Consider the following 19,634-nt stretch of genomic DNA (forward strand, 5'->3'; position numbering starts at 1 on the left):
ATTATGTCATATCAATTATATATAATATAAATAATAATTAATTAATAGTTAATTATAATAAAAACTTTATTTAAAATTTTTTAATTAAATTAATTTTTTTTAAATATTATGCTTAAATTAAATTTATGGTGACTTGTTCGTGCTATTATTACTGTACTCTTTTTCAACAGTTTTTGTTGTGTTTGGACGTTCCCAAAAATATATTGGGCTTCACAGAAGGAAATGAAGAAGCAATGTTAACAGTTGAGTTTGGGCCTAACTTTAGGGCTAAAGATATTGTATCGGTCCATTAAATAGGAAATAAAGCGTGAAGAAATATTTGACATTTCAATCAACGAAATCACTTTCCGTTCTTTAAATGGCCTCCTCCACATTTCTCTCCACTTCTTCCTCGTCCGCCTCCAGGGTAAAGTAACCATTTTTTTTCCTTCTCGTTGCAGGCCCCTAAACTCCATAGAATAATAATTTTAATCTTCCCAATAAAGTTGGTAGAAATTCTATTGGCTGGATTGACTTTACTATTTGCATCAGTTGAAGACAAGCATTGTAGAATATGATACCGAATTTCTGTTTCTCTTTTCTCTCAGCATTACCTGCTCTTGATTCCTCCTCAAGCTTCGGCAAAAGGGTATACTAATAACAAGTTAAGAGTTTCAAATTCACCATCCTTTGTTCTAAGAACTAAGGGTTCTATTCATCTGCAAGGCTTCGTTGCAATGCAAGAAAAGGGTGCTTCAACATTGAGTGATGATTCGAAGATAAAAATCCCACATGTGTTGACTGTTGCTGGCTCTGATTCAGGAGCTGGGGCTGGAATTCAAGCTGATCTTAAGGCTTGTGCTGCACGTCGAGTTTACTGCTCTACTGTTATAACTTCTGTCACTGCACAGAACACCGTTGGAGTTCAGGTTCTTGTTCTTATCCTTGGCATTTCTTTTCAGTACTTGGAAACAAATTGGATATTTGATTTTTAGGTTGTTCTTTACTAGATGAATTCTTAAGATTTTAGCTTCATTGCATTGGAGACTTTATCATTTAAAACCTGAAAAAAAAAAAGATAAAATGATTATATAGATAAAGAATCATTATTTTTGTAGAAGGAAATGCTCAAGTTTGTTTTACGTGAAATAATGTTGAGAATCGCAGTTAGCTCTGGTTGACAATTCTCTAATTGATTGTCAGGGTGTAAGTAATGTGTCAGAGGATTTTGTTGCAGAGCAGTTAAAGTCTGTGCTCTCAGATATGCAAGTTGATGTGGTAAGAGTTAGTGATGTCATGAGGTCTCAATCCATTTTATGGGTTGTTCTACTTTTTCTAAGCCCTCTTTAAGTACTTAGTCATGATTAACTCATAGTTGGGCTTATGCTATTTCCAAAATTTGATCTTTTAGGTATAACTGCAAAAGAATTAAATTTTAGCTTATCATCAAAATGTTATTAGGTGAAAACAGGCATGCTCCCTTCTGTCGGCATAGTCAAGATTCTTTGTAAGACTCTCAGGGAGTTTCCTGTTCAAGGTATGCACCCGAATTAAAAATTGAAAGTGTGATTTTCAAATTACAATTTTAATGGATTTTCAGTTGACTTTATCTGGTAATTGAAGGCAGCTTTGGTGGTTGATCCTGTCATGGTATCTACAAGTGGGGATGTGCTGGCAGGTCCTTCCATTCTTTCCGTGTTTCGGTATGTTATGGCTTTTTTCTATGAATATTCAGTGATATATATGGCTTCCCCTCAAGGTTTTGCACATGAGCGTCATTACTATGTAAAACTATTTCTCCAGCTATCCCACAACTTCATTTCATTTGAGGTTGCCAATGTGAACTGTTGTTTGTTCTCAGTAGTTTTTATTTTCTATTTCATGCTTTCAGAGAGGAGCTCTTTCCAATGGCTGACATAATAACCCCAAATTTAAAAGAGGCATCTGCTTTACTTGATGGTGTACAATTGGAAACAGTGGATGACCTACGCTCTGCTGCAAGATTGTTGTATGATATGGGCCCAAAGTTAGTATAAAAGATTTCTTTAGTTTTTATTTCTCTTTTCTGATCTGTAATTATATATTCTATATCCATTTGCAGCCATCAGTATAGTTTCTGAAACTCATCCAATGGCTTTTCTTGTCATTGGAGTCAGTGTTGTTTCTGCCCAACAGATTTTGTTGGATGACAAGTGTACAAATACCTAAGATAACATTATTTTTAGTTTCTTGGAGTAGAAAGACTTAGGAGAGTTATTTCACTCCCTCTTAGCTGAGGCATGATCTTTGAACATCAAGGGATGGACCTTCTGATTTCATAAGAAGACTAATTGTCAATGTTTTATTTCTTATTAATTTAATGCAGATTTTGCAATTGCACTTACAAAGTTCATGTTGCTCAGGTTAAAGTTTTATAATTTTATTCCTAAGTTGACAGGTAAGCAGATACTTCGTCTTCTGATAATTTTGCTTCTCAGGAATGTGCTTGTCAAAGGTGGTGACCTCCCTGACTCATCAGATGCTGTTGATATTTTATTTAATGGTAAGATTAAATGTATTTTTCTCAAGCTAATGCTTTCCATTACCCTTGCTTTGATGTACCTGAAGGATTTTGATAGCTAACTAAAACTTCTAAATTTGACTTTTATAGGTGATAACTTCTATGAGCTGCGTTCACCCCGTATAAAAACTCGAAACACTCATGGTACCGGTTGCAGTTTGGCATCATGTATAGCAGCAGAGTTAGCGAAAGGCTATCTAATGGTCTCAGCTGTTAAGGTAATTATATCTGTGCCATGTCTCGTCTTCCCTTGTTTGTGGGGATATGACTTCATTGTTTTCTAGGTCTGTCTGTCTCTTTCACTCATTCTTATTCCCCTGACTTTTGACAGGTAGCAAAACGCTTTGTTGAAACTGCCTTAGATTACAGCAAAGACATCGTTATTGGAAATGGGCTTCAAGGTCCCTTTGATCATCTATTGAGGCTTAAGGGTCATTCTCAAGACTGTCATGGGCTGCAGGCATTTAATCCAAGTGACTTGCTTCTGTATGCTGTCACTGATTCAGAGATGAACAAAAAGTGGGGCCGATCTATTACAGATGCTGTTAAAGCTGCCATAGAAGGAGGTGCTACCATTGTCCAATTAAGGTAGGTTTCTGTTGTATGCTTTTCTCAGTTATCATGACCTACACTATGTATGAATTATATTTTAGCTTGACCTGAACATTATAGCAACTGAATCTTCAAAACTGTTTGCGAATATTTATTTGTGATGAAATTATCTTCACTTGATTTTCAGAGAGAAGGATGCTGAAACACAGGACTTTCTGGAATCTGCCAAAGCATGTCTTAAAATATGCCATTCACATGGAGTCCCTCTGCTGATTAATGACCGTGTTGATATTGCCCTTGCTTGTGATGCTGATGGAGTGCATGTTGGCCAGTCTGACATGCCTGCTCATGTTGCTCGCACTCTTCTTGGTCCAGAAAAGGTTATTGGTGTCTCTTGCAAGACACCAGAGCAAGCCCAACAAGCATGGGTTGATGGTGCTGATTACATTGGGTGTGGTGGTGTATATCCAACCAACACCAAGGAAAACAACATCACTGTTGGTTTGGATGGGCTGAAAACTGTCTGCATGGCATCTAAGTTACCTGTGGTGGCCATAGGTGGGATTGGTGTATCAAATGCACGAACTGTGATGGAAATTGGTGTACCAAATCTGAAAGGCGTTGCTGTTGTGTCTGCTCTTTTTGATCGGGAATGTGTTCTTACTGAGACTAGGAAGTTGCATGCAATGCTATCAGAGTCCAACATTGATGGTACACTCAAAAACTTATGATCTGATCCTGAGAGTATAACTTACACAACATGAGATATGCAAGACTAAAAGTCGATTACCTTTGCATCACTCGAACTTTTTATAATCAACGTAAAAGAAATGTAACTATGTGAGCTCATACTGCAGAGGAAGCAAACCTATAATTGGACAAGTTCCTACATTTTAATTCTGCCTATATCTAATTATGTTTTTGTATTTATTGTTTCTTGTCACTACTTTTACCAGTTTCTGTCCAGTGTCCATATCTGTTAGCTTCAATATTTCCAGTCACCTGCAATTAATTTTTTGAAAGGATAAGGACATGGACCTCCAGAGTCGCACCTGAGATGTCATGTTCTCTTAGGCCAATGTTTGCTTCAAACAAAGAAACGTCATTGTTTGGTATAAAACTTACAAAATGAGATTTCAAACCCATCAACCACGTTGATGCAATGATAAATCTGATCTCAAGCCTGGTTTATGGCAAGTAAGGAACCAGGGGACCTTGTAGCAACCTCAAAAGTTCTGTCTTTTTCTTATTTTTTGGGGGAACGTAAAAAAAGAAAAAAGAAAAAAGAAAAGGAATCATCTTTAATTTATATATATGCAAGATGACTTTACAAGGTGTTTCCTTTCGTTGGCTAGCGAGGATGATGCAAATTGTAAAGCATAAGAGCATCCCTTTAACGTTCAGTTTTCTAATGGAAATATTTAGAGCGAAACACAAAAGACAGTGGAAACTAAAAGGAAGATCCACCACTTGCAGAAAAAAGGTACATCCGTACAAGAAGTTCATATAGAGAACCAACGACATTGCTCTCATCGCTCCTTTACTTCAAAATCAGTCACGAATATGTCAAATCTATGTGCATGTCATATCCATATCTACATCAATGCAATCTATAATTTGTGTTCAACAAGAATACACAACAGAAGTAAAGAGTCAAGCAGAGACAGACCAAAGCAACAATATAAATGTTACTTACATTATATTGGTCATATTTTAGATTTATAACGCGTCAAACCGCCAGGCATACCATTTTACGATGGAAAGAAATCAACTTACAAGACTCACAAATCTTCTATTGTGGTCTATAGACCGTAAATAACCCATGATTTATGAAGCTGAACCCTATACTGGGAATTTACCAAACTGGGTAGGCTTCAAATCCTAGCAGTTCCAAGATCAGTAGCAAGACACCCTAAACAATCATACCAAAGACTGCACAAACTTCTTGCCCAAGACACCACTAATTTACAGAATGTTTATTCAACACCAGGTCCTAGGTACAAACTGGCTTCATATAAACACGAGCACTGAAGGCAAAACTCCAGTTTAAAAAGCATATACTTCTTTTAACTGACATTAACTTCTCCACTGGCATGTGCCTCCTTTACTCTCTTCTCGTACTCATCTTCTTCTTCTTCTTCTTCCTCTGCATCTTCTTCCTTTGCATCCCCATCTTCTTCTCCACCCCAGCCAAAGCCTCCAATAGAACGCAAAACTGGAGGAGCAGCTTTAGCCTCTTCAACTATTTTCATGATTTCTTCAACACTTTGAAGAGAGAAAGTTGGGTTTTCTTTCCTGTAGTATGCAGTTTGAGCTGCTTCAGTCAGTTCCCTGGGCAAGTTCTTCAAAAACCATGGATGGTTCTTGATATCTTTGATGGAGATCCTCTGTAAAAACATGAGTTAAAACAGTGAGGCCCAAAGGGAGAGAGAGGGAAGGGAAAAGCAGGCTTATCAAGGGTGATGGATTGATGAAAGGTTATTATAGCACGTGGTCACTCCAAGAATGGCAATTTAATAAATGGACATCACTCTCTTGTTTTACTTTACATGCCCCTCCACATCAGCAGAAAATTGAAAACCTCTCGTCTAATCAAAAACCTCCAAAATTTTCTTTTCAACACACAAGTAGCAGAAAGTTTATATAAGCCTCATGCTTTAGCACAACATGAAAATGATGGGAAAAAAAAGATATATATCAAGACTCCCACCATGCCAATAAGCAACCAATTAAGAAACGGAAATTATGGGAGAACAAGCATCTGTCCACATGAATTTAAATGCATTTTAACTTTAATATTAGTTTATGGTAATTCTTGAACAAGTTACGTAACAGTAGAACATACCCTGGAGGGGCTAGCAACAAATATGCGAGAAAGGAGGTGTCTGCAATCTTGAGATATGTGAACGTAGTCTGGGATTTTGTATTGAACAGACATTATTCTCTGCAGCAGGTCAAAAACATAAGAAATCATAAATAAATGAAATGATTTAGGATAGTCAATCAAAGGGATGTGCAGGAGGATGTAACTTACACTAATAGTTTTCCTAAAATTCTTTGGATCTTCTTGGTCCTCGAATGGGTATGCACCCACCAACATAACGTAAAGAGTCACCCCACATGACCATACATCTGCCATCTGAAAAGGAAATAAAATCCTAAATTAATCTTAACCTGCAAATGGAAAAATGTTCTATCTTTGTTTTGGAAAGACTTGCTAAACCTCAGACCACAGTTTCTCTTTGCTAAATATCACAAATGTAGTTTCATCATCGTTAAAATGAAAGCTTCCTCATAAAGAGGCACAGCTGCAATAATGCACTTTTTGCAGATATCCAACTAATTGCTAAATATGCTAGCGATTGATCTTATACAAAGCATATAAATACCGTCAACAACACAAAAACATGACCAAGTAACATCAGCTGATCTTTGCACAGCATGTAATGCCATCAACTTCTCTAACACATGATCAATTAACATAAGCACATAACCATAATTAAAATAACCTAGTCTAATAAAGGAGCAGCTATCAACAATATTTGAACAAAGTATATGAAGATTAAATTACCTTGCCATCATATTCTCTCCGCGAAAGAACTTCTGGTGCAATATATGCTGGAGTTCCAACAGTAGACTTGGGTCTTGAATGCAGCAGAGATGACTACAAAAGGGGGGATGGAAGGAAGCATCTTAAACAACAACAATTTCCACATGTATTTGATTATGCTTACTGTAACAACCCTATTTTCAGTTATACCTTTGAATAACCAAAATCACAGATTTTCAGACGAGGAGCAGGGCTCCCATCCAACAGGGTATTCTCCAGCTTCAAATCTCGATGGCATATTTGCTGAAAATCAAAAGAGGTAACGAATGGTAAGCTTAAAAAGCAGGGCAATTGTAACTTCTCATAATAAAAGAACTATTAAATCATTGTTACCATAGTGTGACAGTAACTAACTCCTGAGATCAGTTGCTGGAAAAAATACCTGGCCTGGAAACAAATATTAGAAAGAACATCATTAGTAGAAAGTTCAAAAACACTTACCAGCCCATCTCACCCTTAGCAAATAATTCAGGTTAACTCAATCCAAGGCATTTCATCTCACACTAGCTTCTATATGACTATATCAACTGAGAGGGGAAAAGAAAAATAGTAAATGCAGCCAGCTACAAAGTAACGTAACATTAATAAGGTAATGAAATCAAAGCTAACCTCATCTTCACTGAATCTGCCAGCATTGCAAATTCGCTCGAAGAGTTCACCACCAGCTGCATACTCCATCACAATTGCAAGATGTGTAGGAGTCAAAACCACCTGCAATTTTCCTTTTAAGTGAATCATGTAAATTAATTTAAACACAACAAAAAAAAAGCAGGAAATAAAAGTTTATACCTCTATGAACCGAATTATATTTGGATGACGCAGCGATTTGTGGTTTATAATCTCTCTTGCCACATTCTCATCAATCTATCGAAAGTTAAAATGTAACAAATTTATAACGATATTTCCTATTTTCTTCAAAATAAAATAATAAACAACTATAAAGCATTTCCCTCAGCTGCAAATATCAACCTTTGAGAAACAATCAACAATGATTTGTTAGAAAATAAAAAATTAATTTTCCCTCGGAAATTTTTTTTAAAAAAAATCCAAACAACCGTACATATACATGCATGCGTAATACATAGAAAGAGACATGAAAATGCATATTTAAATATAGATATTAAAAATAAATAGATAAAAACACAAAGGAAAAACAAAAAAAAAGGACCTTATGGCCTCGCTCGATGTACTTCATGGCGACGAGTTCTTTGGTTTCTTTGTTACGCATCAGCCTTGCCACCCCAAAGTTCCCAGATCCTATGTCCTTCACCAGCTCGTACTTCTCCATCTTTTATTTTTCTTACAAATAAATCAGCAATATCAAAAACCCTAACTCAATTACTCACAAATAAAAGCAGACGCCAATTTATACGCAACACATTACAAATCGGAAATTCGCGGCGGTGGTGGGCGGCGAAGGTGGTGGTGGAGGTGGAGATTGGAGAGATTTGAAGGAAAGTAAAGAATATCGAATTTTCAAATCTTAAAGAGAGCAAAAAATCAGTGCTTTGTCAAGGGAAAGAATCTTTTACTGTATTACAAGCTTTTTGTTTTTCTTTTTTTTTTTTTTTGTTTTATGGAGATAGAGGAGAGAGAGAGAGAGAGAGATGGAGAAACCTTTGTAAAGAAAGACAGAGGCTCACTATTGGAATGTACCGTATGTTTTTGCAAGTGAGCGTGGGGATAATTAGAACGGAATATCTCACTGCTCCTTTTCTTCTTCAAAGGCGGTTTTGATTCTCTGTGGAGGACCCTTGCTGAGCTTGTCCTGAGGTCTCCTCTTGATTCCGCCCAAATTCTTTTCGATGGAGTTGATGATTGTGAGAAGACGATGAATACTTGGAAAATGTCTTGTAAAGGTTTTCGTATCAGGTTTCGGACCAGAATACAAACAATTGAAGGTATTGGTTACCACTGACAAGACAGATTACTAATGTTACGATGCTTACCAAAATAAGGCGAAAACATGACATAATCTCGTACGAATACGTTAAATAACATTATATTTTTTAATCTTAAATATATATCTATTTATCAAGTTTATTTTTCAATGTCACGTGGATATTATTTATCAAATTTTATGATTCACGAGATAAAAAAGAGGTTATAAAATAATTATTCTAAGATATGATCGATATCATACTATCAATTATGATAATTGACATTTATTATAGTTAATATATATGAATTTTAAATTAATTACAAAATATTTTCAATAAATATAACTCAACCATCATTTATATGCATTTATTAACATTTTCTTGTAAATTAATAATCAATTAAATCTTTGTCAAATTTGACAAGAAAATCTTTGAGGAATTAAGTTTTAAGAGATTTTATTTATGAGTTTCCTTTAATTGTTCACAATATATATTATTTTGTATATATCTTAAAATTATTTAGTGTATTTGACTTTATTTTTTTATCAAATTGTTACGAGTTATGATTTCGTGAATTTTGATAAATGAAAATTACTATGGAATATTAACATTGTTTAATTGAAATTACAAAAACTCACTTAAAGTCATATTTATTAAAAATAAAGCTAAATTCATCAAATTAATGTATTTTAAAAAAATTATCTATGATGAGTTAAAATTTTATGACTAACTAAATATGTGCAAACCGTTAATTCAGTTAATTCAATTAATAAATTTTTCAATTGAATTAAGTGAATGTGTTATGAAAAATTATCCAAATTGATGGAAAATGAAGTTTGAACTGATTAATTGAATCTGTTATGGAAATTATCCAAATTGATTGAACATGAAGCTTTAATCGTTTAACCAAATTAAATCAATTAATAATCATATCAACCAAAATATTTTATAGTATTATATAAACATATATGTTGTAACAATATAATATGTTTATATGATTATATATTCTATAACTTATAAATGATTTATATACAATTTGATTACTATGATTAACATAAAAAAATTGAAATCAAACCGGTTGAATTAATTATATTTATTTTTTAATTAACTGAGTTAATCAAACCATTTTAATTGTTTTTCAATTAATTCATTTTTTAACCAAAAATTGCTCACTTTAGTTGTAATTTAAACATATTAAAATTTCGTGGTAACTTCGTAATATTGCAATCAATATTCATTCCAAATCAACATTTTATATCTTAAGATGAGTGATTGACATATTAAAATTTGAACATTGAATTTCAGAAATACATTTCAATAATTAAAGTTATAATAAAAAAAATTAAATTGTTTTCATTTATCATTGTTTCTTTTTTTTTTTGTCTAAATTCATTTATGAGCTTCACTATTAGGCACCATTATTACATGTGGGACTATTCGTTTGGCTACTAAATACAATAATGGAAATAGTTGATTAGGCTGGTGAAGTATGGTGGTCCACAACCTACATGATCTTCTCTCCTCCAAAAGCCCGTGAAACAAAGCCCGCATCTGCGCGTGGGAGGAAGATCGTTCCCCTTATATCATTCCGCTCAAACAAACGAAACAAAGCCAACGAGCATTGATGAGAAACGCAAGTGGGAGATTACTCGGATAAAAAGAGCAGCCCACGCGTGGGACACATGCACTTACGTCGTTCGCCATGTTTCCTTGTCCGATTGTAACCATTTTAACAATGTGTCGACCATGAAATAGAACCTGATCTCGTGACTTGTGCTTTGGATTCTAACTTCTAACCGCTGTCCCGTTTCTTTCAACGCGTCCATCCAACTAATAATTTGTAATAATAATGCTATAATGAGAAATCGATGAAGATGAATGATTTGTTCATTAAATTAGTAGTAAAGAATATTGGATTTATTAACATTATCTATAATGTAAATTTCCCAACTAAAAAAAAATTACAAATTTACACCTTATCTTAAGATTTTAAAGTAATTTATTGAAAAATAAAGATTCGTTTGGTGGACTTTCCTATATATATATAATATGAGGTAGATTGTTTTGGCTTGATTATAGATGAAAGAATACCCAATCTGTTTCGTGATAATGATTTTGAAGACCATCTGATGATGGAGGTGTTGGGGGTATTTTTTTTTTTTGGTGTGAAGGCCACATCAAAACAATATTTTATTGGAGTAATAATAAATCTATTTCAAGTTTTCAACGTGTCACGTTTAATTACACAAATAACATATTAGGTTAAATCACGTGAATTTAAATTTGAAGAGTTAGAATACTTCTTAAATGCTCTAAAACAGTCAACTATTATTTGGTCTTTACTTGTATATTTTAAAATAATAATATATAATCTGATGTGATTTGCATGTAGATTATGCAACCTTCAAATATCATGAAAACACATTATATATTGGGTTTTGAATTTATCGACTTTAAACAAAATTATAAAATATTTAATGAGTTGTAATTTTTGTATATAAATTTAAGATTTTATGTTGTGTAAATTAGAGAATTATAATAAAAGATGATCCATAATAACCCATATTTGAAACTCTCGATTGTTTTTTTTAATAAGAAAACAATTCATTATAAATTAGAATGCAAATTTATAAAGTCATTTGTGGATAATTAATATGTTAATATGTCATAGTTAGTTATTGAAACCATGTAACAATTAGACCAAAATTTGCGTGTTATTCAGCCTTTTAATGTCTCCAAATTATATTTTGACATATAAACATATTTGTTTAAAGATATAGATAATCTCATTTATGTGAGAGAGTCTAATTTATTTTAGTATTATTTTAATATTACTATGATGAAATAAATAATTTTATATCCATTTATTTTCACATTACTTATACCCTTCAAAGAATCAATTTTATTTTTGCATCATTTAAAAATGAAATCACCATTTTATGGTTATTAAATGCTAATACTTTTACAGCATGCTTAGTTTACTGAAATGAATAAAATAAAAATAAAATAACAATTCAAACGGAATAGAATATGAGAAGAGTAACTATTATGTAAATTGGTTTATGAAAATAGAATGTGATAGAAATTACTATTATTACTTATTCTATTGTTTGGTAAGTATGAATACTTTTAAAAATAATTAAGAAATAATGGTTAAATGATAAAAATACATTTTATTAAAATTTAATGATTTTTTAATTAAAAAAATATTATGATGAGAAAAAAATACTCTTTATTAAAATTTAAGAATTTATTTTGTTAAAAGATAAAAATATTATAAGTAATAAAATCATAATAACTTTTTCTATAATTAAATAATATTTTCACCCAAATAAAAACATATTTTTATTATAATTTAATAATATTTTGTATTAGAAGATAATTAAATATTTTATTATAATTAAATAATATTTAATATTAAAAGATAAAATATATTCTTCATTAAATTTAAATAATACTAAATAATTTTCTTTATTACATTTATTATATTCAAATAATAATATTAAATAAGATTCTTTATAACATTTATTATAGTTAAATAATATTTAAATATTTTCATTTCCTTTTTTTTGAAAATGAAGTAAAAAAATTGTATCTTTTGTGCTTTAGGGAGGGGAGAAGTGAGGAAGAGAGAGAAAAAAGTAGATTTATTATTTTATTATAAGATAATTTTTTAAATTGTAAAAAGATATATTTATCTAATCAAATTATTTTTTTATTTTCAACAATTTAGAATAGTTATTACCAAGAGTCTTAATAATGACTATTCAAATTTTTCTTGAAATAATTATTTCGAAAAATAATTATTTTATTGAATCAAATGTAACTTTATTTCAAAAATAAAAATAAAAATAAAAAATAATAATTTTAATTCCCAATCAAGCATGCCCTTATTCTCAAAACTTACGAGAAGGTGTGCGGGCCGACAGTAAAGACGAGTAGCGTAAAAAACAAGCAAGTTGGGCGGCCCAGATTTTTATGGTTAGCGAGAACAATGATCCTATGGGTGCGCATCTGTGGGCTAAGAACCGGACTCAATAGAGGAGGCCCATCCAAAGGACATGCTCCCCGTTAATTCTCAACCTCGCCCTGACCACTGATCAGAACGACGCTTCTAAGAAATTAAATAAGTATTTTAGAAAGACCCTTAAATTCAACGAAAATATTAGAGAAGAGTGCGTTAGCCAAAGTCATCAATCTAGAAAGCAGAAGAGAGCTGGTTCATGTAAGTTGAAAAAGAGAAAAAAGAAAGGACTTTCTCTCCCAAATCTTTAACACGATAAACGAAGAAAAGAGAAAAGGGAGAGAACTAAGCAGCCTAGTGTTTCGAATCGGCCCCCGGACGTTCAGATCCGAGCATAGTCGGCACGATCGCCATGTCATCCTCCGTTTTCTCCACCGTCGGATCCTTATCTCTTTTCGCCTTCATTGTCCTCTTTCTCTCTCCCGCATTCGCTTCCGAGTCAGACCACAAGGTAATTCTCTTCTTCGGCTCTTTTTCCTCTTATCCAACCCTAACCCTAACCCTAACAGTGACTCTTTAGATCTTGTCATTTCGGTGTAATTCTTCCTCGATTTGACTCAGATCTGTACTTTTTTGTTGTTTTTAATTTCCTTTTTATGTTAGATTAAGTGTTGCCTTTGACTCTTGCAAATTCTTGATTTACGTGTCATTCGGGAGACTATTAATACAAAAATATTGTTACTATGTTGCCATTATCAGGTGTGAGATACAGATCTCTGATGGATAGTCTCTTAATGTAAATTGTCTATGAAATGGTCAAAAAATCTTGTTCGTGCATGACTTAATATGTAATATAAAAAATTGAATGCACACTTGAGTTTGTACCATTTCCATGTTTAATTTAGGCGTTTAAGTTACAGTTGAGGTAAGTCAGATTGTGGCAAAGCTGGCATGGAGATGTTTTGCCCTATTCCATTTCTTCATGTGCAAAATATAGATCTTAGCATTTTCCTACTTTCCGTTGGAGTAATTATTATTCTTTTTATCATTGGTTTTCAATTGAAGCTGATGGGTTTGATTGGATCTGCTCGAAAGAGTTAGATGGGTTTTGTTGCTGAATAGTTGTGGAAACTTGAGGATGTATTTGCATTCACTTACATTGGATAATTAATATCCTTCAATTTGCCATTGTAAGAGGGTGTAAGTTGAGTATGAAGCTGTCGTAGTTGACTTTTTAAAATAGCTGGTAAAAATATCTCAGCTGTGAATCATGTGAAAGAATAATAACAATAGGTGAAGTTCCTTCTTTTTTCTTCTATCTTCATGCCTAGGTTGCAAGATGTGCATTGTTGACTAATTGTAAGATCATTCATCTCTTCAATATTTTTGGAGAGTAGATTCAGAATTCGTTTATACAATTTCTGATTGTTGATGATGAGTCAACAAACACTCTGGAGCTTGAATAAGGAATCTGATCTGTCAAAGCATTATGGGATGGGTTAGACACTTTTTAGCTGTAACTTATAATTCTATCCCTTGTTGAATTATCTTATATGCTAGAAGTCAATTGCCAGGCGAATAGTCATACTGCCTTTTCTTCATTCATATATTTCACTATTGGTGTCTGGTAAGCTGAGCATTCGGATTTAATGGAAATTAGTTTGTTGGGGTCTAGGCTTCACAGACTTTCTCAAACTAATCATCCTGAATGCCAATCTTTCTTGAGATCAATGTTACATCATCCTATCATGTGCATTTCCTTGTATTCAAATCACATCCTCTTACTGAGAACTTAAGATTATAATTGTTCTACTTATTTGTGTTTGATGTTTAGATTTTGTGTTGTTGCATATTGTTAGATTTTTGTAATATTTTTTTTTTCGTTCTTCTCTACTTCAATAGCTATGGGTAACTTTGATCAACTCTCCTTGTGTTTTTCCTTGCAGTATCAACCAGAGGAGCCAATTACCCTATGGGTAAATAAAGTGGGTCCATACAACAATCCACAAGAAACATATAACTATTACAGCCTTCCATTTTGTCATCCGGGTGCCAATCCTGCTCACAAATGGGGTGGTCTTGGTGAGGTCCTTGGTGGAAATGAACTTATTGATAGCCAAATTGATATAAAGTTCAAAAGTACGATTTTTTTCCCTTGTTAGACTCTTGATTTGATTGCTGTAATTTCTTTAATAATTAATTTTCCATTTTGTTTGACTTTTATATTCCTTCTTTTGCTCCTCCTTGTTTTATTCTTTGTCTGTCCAACAGAGAATGTGGAAAAAGGTTCCATTTGTCAATTGGACCTTGATGAAGCAAAGGTCAGGCAGTTCAAGGATGCTATTGAGAACAATTATTGGTTTGAATTCTTTGTGGGTATGTTTAGCTTTTCATTCTTTTATATATAAGTAGTAAGTGTGCTCAAACAGGGCTACGAAGATATTTTTACTTGACTGCTCAGTAAAGCACTGAAAGTGCCAAGCTTGAATCTCTTAGTAGAATAGATGTATTGCTTTGTTTGGTGATTGGGAATTGTGGTGGCCAGTGAAAAATCTGATGCCATGTAGGCCATTTGTCAGAGCACTCTCCATAATGATCTTCAATGAAATGTTCTATGCATGTTGGTGTTACAAGGAAATTTATGGTGACATAATAGATGCTGAATGTGGATAAGTTACATTTACATTACATGCATTGACTCATGTAATGAAAATAACTTTTATGCTCAATTGGGGTTTGGTGACATTGGCCTAAAAGATTTCTCCTCAGTCCTTTCTGTGATCTAAATAAATGCTGCTATTATTAATCATCAGGTTCTCAAATAATGATCACTTAATTACCTAGGAATTTCTTTTTTGCTTAAATCAAAGAAAACAGAGGTCTCTAATCTGTGCTACGAAAATCTTATGGAGCATATCAAGTTCACATGCTTTACTGGATGCATGGCATTGGCGTTGTGGCGTTGATTGTTGCATAATGTGAGCTAGATCTACATTTGCAAATCATGTAAATAGATCCGGAGATTGTGGAGACATAGGTTCTTTCGCTTGTTCTTGTATGTTTGTTTGCAGGGTTTAAGGGATTATTTTGTCTATATGGTTTTGTTGGAGCACTTACTCTATCTTCCTTGCCTTTTTGTTGATGCCATGTATTGTGCTCTTCACGATGCTGAAAGTTCAGATGATCTGCCTTTGTGGGGTATGCATTAATCCACTTCCTTCTCATTTTATCTAGTCTGCTGATCCTTTTATAGCTCTTTACTGAAGAATTTATCTTTAACTTTTTAGGCTTTATTGGTGAGCTTCATCCTGATAAGAACAGTGATAATGGAAAGCAAGTACTCAACACACATAAGAATATCGTTATTAAATACAATAATGATCAGGTTTGTGGTTTCTGACATACATATGACTTTAATTCCATATTTTGGAATCTGCTGTTGTTATTGACCACACTGCTATCTTGCAGATTATTCATGTCAATCTCACTCAGGACGGTCCAAAACCACTGGAAGCAGGGAGAATGTTGGACATGACATACTCCATCAAATGGATTCCAACTAATGTCACCTTTGCTCGTCGCTTTGATGTTTATTTGGACTACCCTTTCTTTGAGCACCAGGTAAGTGGCATTGTTGGTGATTTTTGTCCTCTTAATGAGATTCTTTTTTGGTACTTCTGCAACAAAATATTTCATTTATCTTTACAAATCTGGCATTAGGTTGATCTGTTTTCTTTAATTTTCCAAGAGTTTAAAATACAAGTTGCAATATGCAGATCCATTGGTTCTCTGTTTTCAATTCATTCATGATGGTTATCTTCCTCACTGGTTTGGTGTCAATGATCTTGATGCGAACTCTGAGAAATGACTATGCAAAGTACGCTCGGGAAGATGATGATCTGGAAACTTTGGTGATAATTCATGGACCCTTTCTTTTTTTCTGTTATTTAAGGAAATTTCTGTTTTCTGAAAATTCATTTTCTCCTTGCAATTTTACCTATGTTCTCAGGAAAGGGATGTGAGTGAAGAGTCTGGTTGGAAACTTGTCCATGGTGATGTTTTCCGGCCTCCTCGCACTTTGGTTCTGCTTTCTGCTGTTGTTGGCACAGGTGCTCAGCTAGCATTGCTTGTTCTCCTTGTCATCTTATTGGCAATTGTGGGAACGCTGTATGTCGGGTATGTTGAGAAGCTAGTATGAAATACAAAATTTGTGAGAGCTGTGAACATATTTATTTTTGTTGCCTGTCTTAGACACCACTTATTTGCACATAAAGTCAAGCATAAATGCATGGAGCTCTCCGTGGGATTCCCCTTCATGCTTCTATTTTATGAGCTTTTCCTTTGTAGAGCATTGTCAATTTTGACCATAGTGTTTTCTCTTTCCCCTCATTTTTAATTCATTTTGGTGAACCACATTGTTAGTTGGTTCTGGCATTTCATCTTTCAGCTTTTTGAGTACTAGTTATCTCATATACTAATTATTCGACAGGAGAGGAGCAATTGTCACAACTTTTATACTGTGTTACGCTTTTACATCATTCATTTCTGGTTATGTGAGTGGTGGAATGTACTCACGCAATGGGGGTATGGGCTATTTTATCCCTTAGCCATTCTTGCTTGCATTTGTTTCCTCTCCTTGTGGATCCTTCATTCTATAAAAGTTGGGTTTTGTTGGTTTTGGCAGGTAAAAATTGGATAAAATCAATGATCCTTACGGCATCCCTGTTCCCTTTTATGTGCTTTGGGATTGGATTCATCTTGAACACAATTGCTATATTCTATGGATCTCTAGCAGCTATTCCTTTTGGTACAATGGTGGTTGTTTTCGTTATTTGGGCTTTCATTTCATTCCCCCTGGCTCTTCTTGGTACAGTTGTTGGAAGAAACTGGAGTGGTGCTCCAAATAATCCGTGCCGTGTGAAGACCATTCCTCGCCCAATTCCAGAGAAGAAATGGTATCTTACACCCTCTGTGGTCTCTATGATGGGAGGACTTCTGCCGTTTGGCAGCATATTCATTGAAATGTATTTTGTCTTCACATCCTTCTGGAACTACAAGGTGAAATTCTTTTTCCTAGGTTTTAATTGTTTGATGATGAACTAAGCAAAGATCATTCTTGGAGATTGAATTGCATTTGCTTTTTGTATACCAAATAGTATGGTTGATGATTTGCCTGGTTATGGGAGCCATAAATGATTTGGATATATGTTGTTTACTGACATATAGGAGTTGTTCTTACTCCTTTTTGCTAGGTTCATGTGTACCTATGTCTTGACTGTATGGGGACTGCCTTAATGCATAAATATACATCTAATGTGTGTGCAAATTATTTACTATCTGAAAAAAATCAAACATAAACCCATTTAAACTGTTGGAGTGGCCTTTCACTCTTTTTTATGGTAGTGACTTACTGTAGTGTTTAGCATATTGCAACTGTATTAAAAAGGGAATGGAAATTTATAGGCAAGTAGATACTGGATTATTTTACTCCAACTTAGACAACTTTTGTGAGTGATAAATGTTATACAAAGGGAAATTAACTAAATGTTATTTTACTCTTATGTACTTATGACTACTAGAACACAGTCTTCTTTTCTTTTCTAGTAATTTCAGACGCAATATACTTATATTTCCTTTGTGTTTTGCAGGTTTATTATGTCTATGGTTTTATGCTGCTGGTCTTTTTGATTCTCATCATTGTAACCATTTGTGTGACAATTGTGGGGACATATTTCTTACTAAATGCTGAAAACTATCACTGGCAGTGGACGTCATTCTTCTCTGCTGCCTCAACAGCAGTCTATGTGTATTTGTACTCCATATACTACTACTACGTGAAAACCAAGATGTCAGGCTTCTTCCAGACCAGCTTCTACTTTGGATACACTTTGATGTTTTGTCTTGGTTTGGGAATCCTCTGCGGTGAGTTTTGAAATATATAAAATTATAAATAATCTATCCTATTTGAAAATAAGGTTATCCAGCCTTTTTATGTGCTCAGTCTGTTAGGCATTTTCTCTTATGGCTTTCTTTGATGGAACACTGAGTATTTCCTTAGTCTTTTAATGCGTCTCTCTACTTGGCATCTTTCCTGAAATATTCTGGATTGTTTTCCTTGATTGGAAATTTGGACATTTTTGCAGACCTAGTTGGATGTGTTGAAATGTCCGTAGATTATACTGGATTTTTCGAAACACCGTGCATTTTCGCTCTCTTTTCTGTTGAAGGGGGTTGGGCGGTGGTGTTGTTAAAAGAACCATTGTTGCTTGTTTATTCTCTGGTGCTGTTTATCTCTGTTTGTTTTTGGCAGATACTAGGAGTTTATGGCTTTGGCTAATAGCATCATTTTGTTTCTGCTCATGCTCATGTGTTACTTTCCTTTCGATGTGCAGGAGCTGTTGGTTATCTTGGTTCTAACTTGTTCGTAAGGAGGATCTACAGAAACATTAAGTGTGACTAGAACTATGCTGTTGGAAAGTAGAACCATCAGTGCTTCCCTGAGCATTTTTAGTTGTCTGAGGCAATAAATGTTGAAGAGGAAGCTTATGGTCAGGTATGGGGGACCCCGTAAAGCCTACAGATGAAATCACAGGGTTTGACGGTAAGGATTTATTCTTGGTTCTGTGGACTAGGGGAAGCCCTGAGATTTTTGTTTTTGCCTTTCTTTTACCCGGCTGTAATTGGAAGCCCTGATTTAGAATCCAGATATTGTTTTATAATTCAGAAGCTAGCTAAAATATTAGACTCGTGTCATTTGTTATACTTTTGTTATACTTCTGTCCTTGACCCCTTTGCATATAGATGTCCCTGTGTAAGAACTGATGGCTAAATTCCCTTCGGATTTGTTGTCCTATTTGCACTTTTTTTTTGGGGGGGAGAAGGATCAACTTATCAAGGAAATCAGTAAATGGGTGTTCGTTTTCTTCTCTTTCTTTTTTATTATGTTCATACTGCAGTACTATTTGGCTCACTGTTTCTCGTTCCTATTTTTTGAGGTGCATGTTAAATCTTTCAATCGCGGCCAAACTGCCGACCTACTTCTCACCCAGAAAAAAAGGAAAAAAAAAAAGTCCTGGTATTAAGAGAAGA

The 19,634-nt window shown here is 34.0% G+C and overlaps 3 protein-coding genes across 3 annotated transcripts; 2 read left to right on the plus strand and 1 right to left on the minus strand.

The window, feature by feature from the left end:
* LOC18607823 (thiamine biosynthetic bifunctional enzyme TH1, chloroplastic) lies at window positions 334-4,021 on the plus strand. Its single transcript, XM_018114488.1, has 10 exons — window positions 334-406; window positions 588-908; window positions 1,183-1,257; window positions 1,441-1,516; window positions 1,607-1,682; window positions 1,871-2,005; window positions 2,457-2,521; window positions 2,630-2,757; window positions 2,871-3,127; window positions 3,279-4,021. The coding sequence occupies exons 1-10, from the start codon at window positions 359-361 to the stop codon at window positions 3,820-3,822; spliced, it is 1,725 nt and encodes a 574-aa protein (XP_017969977.1). The 5' UTR covers window positions 334-358; the 3' UTR covers window positions 3,823-4,021.
* On the minus strand, window positions 4,738-8,508 carry LOC18607824 (serine/threonine-protein kinase SRK2A). The gene is made up of 10 exons (XM_018116213.1): window positions 8,358-8,508; window positions 7,870-7,989; window positions 7,491-7,565; window positions 7,311-7,412; window positions 7,035-7,088; window positions 6,852-6,944; window positions 6,663-6,755; window positions 6,126-6,230; window positions 5,937-6,035; window positions 4,738-5,478 (listed from the first exon to the last, which is right to left on the minus strand). The coding sequence occupies exons 2-10, from the start codon at window positions 7,987-7,989 to the stop codon at window positions 5,158-5,160; spliced, it is 1,062 nt and encodes a 353-aa protein (XP_017971702.1). The 5' UTR covers window positions 8,358-8,508; the 3' UTR covers window positions 4,738-5,157.
* On the plus strand, window positions 12,697-19,471 carry LOC18607826 (transmembrane 9 superfamily member 1). The gene is made up of 12 exons (XM_018115460.1): window positions 12,697-13,056; window positions 14,492-14,684; window positions 14,817-14,921; window positions 15,726-15,743; window positions 15,833-15,930; window positions 16,014-16,166; window positions 16,322-16,456; window positions 16,555-16,721; window positions 17,035-17,129; window positions 17,230-17,603; window positions 18,194-18,467; window positions 18,938-19,471. The coding sequence occupies exons 1-12, from the start codon at window positions 12,958-12,960 to the stop codon at window positions 19,003-19,005; spliced, it is 1,779 nt and encodes a 592-aa protein (XP_017970949.1). The 5' UTR covers window positions 12,697-12,957; the 3' UTR covers window positions 19,006-19,471.

The sequence above is a fragment of the Theobroma cacao genome, chromosome 2 (genome assembly GCF_000208745.1).
Source record: "Theobroma cacao cultivar B97-61/B2 chromosome 2, Criollo_cocoa_genome_V2, whole genome shotgun sequence".
NCBI classification, from domain to species: domain Eukaryota; kingdom Viridiplantae; phylum Streptophyta; class Magnoliopsida; order Malvales; family Malvaceae; genus Theobroma; species Theobroma cacao.

Excerpts from the sequence above, each read along its gene's own strand:
- LOC18607823 (XM_018114488.1), top strand. The coding sequence starts at position 359 with ATGGCCTCCTCCACATTTCTCTCCACTTCTTCCTCGTCCGCCTCCAGG. Across the intron at positions 1,517-1,606 it reads CAGGGAGTTTCCTGTTCAAG|CTTTGGTGGTTGATCCTGTC; the intron begins GTATGCACCCGA and ends AATTGAAGGCAG. Across the intron at positions 2,006-2,456 it reads TTGTATGATATGGGCCCAAA|GAATGTGCTTGTCAAAGGTG; the intron begins GTTAGTATAAAA and ends TTTGCTTCTCAG.
- LOC18607824 (XM_018116213.1), bottom strand. The coding sequence starts at position 7,989 with ATGGAGAAGTACGAGCTGGTGAAGGACATAGGATCTGGGAACTTTGGG. Across the intron at positions 7,566-7,869 it reads ACATCGAGCGAGGCCATAAG|ATTGATGAGAATGTGGCAAG; the intron begins GTCCTTTTTTTT and ends AACTTTCGATAG. Across the intron at positions 7,413-7,490 it reads ATATAATTCGGTTCATAGAG|GTGGTTTTGACTCCTACACA; the intron begins GTATAAACTTTT and ends GGAAAATTGCAG.
- LOC18607826 (XM_018115460.1), top strand. The coding sequence starts at position 12,958 with ATGTCATCCTCCGTTTTCTCCACCGTCGGATCCTTATCTCTTTTCGCC. Across the intron at positions 16,167-16,321 it reads ACCCTTTCTTTGAGCACCAG|ATCCATTGGTTCTCTGTTTT; the intron begins GTAAGTGGCATT and ends TGCAATATGCAG. Across the intron at positions 16,722-17,034 it reads GTGGGAACGCTGTATGTCGG|GAGAGGAGCAATTGTCACAA; the intron begins GTATGTTGAGAA and ends ATTATTCGACAG.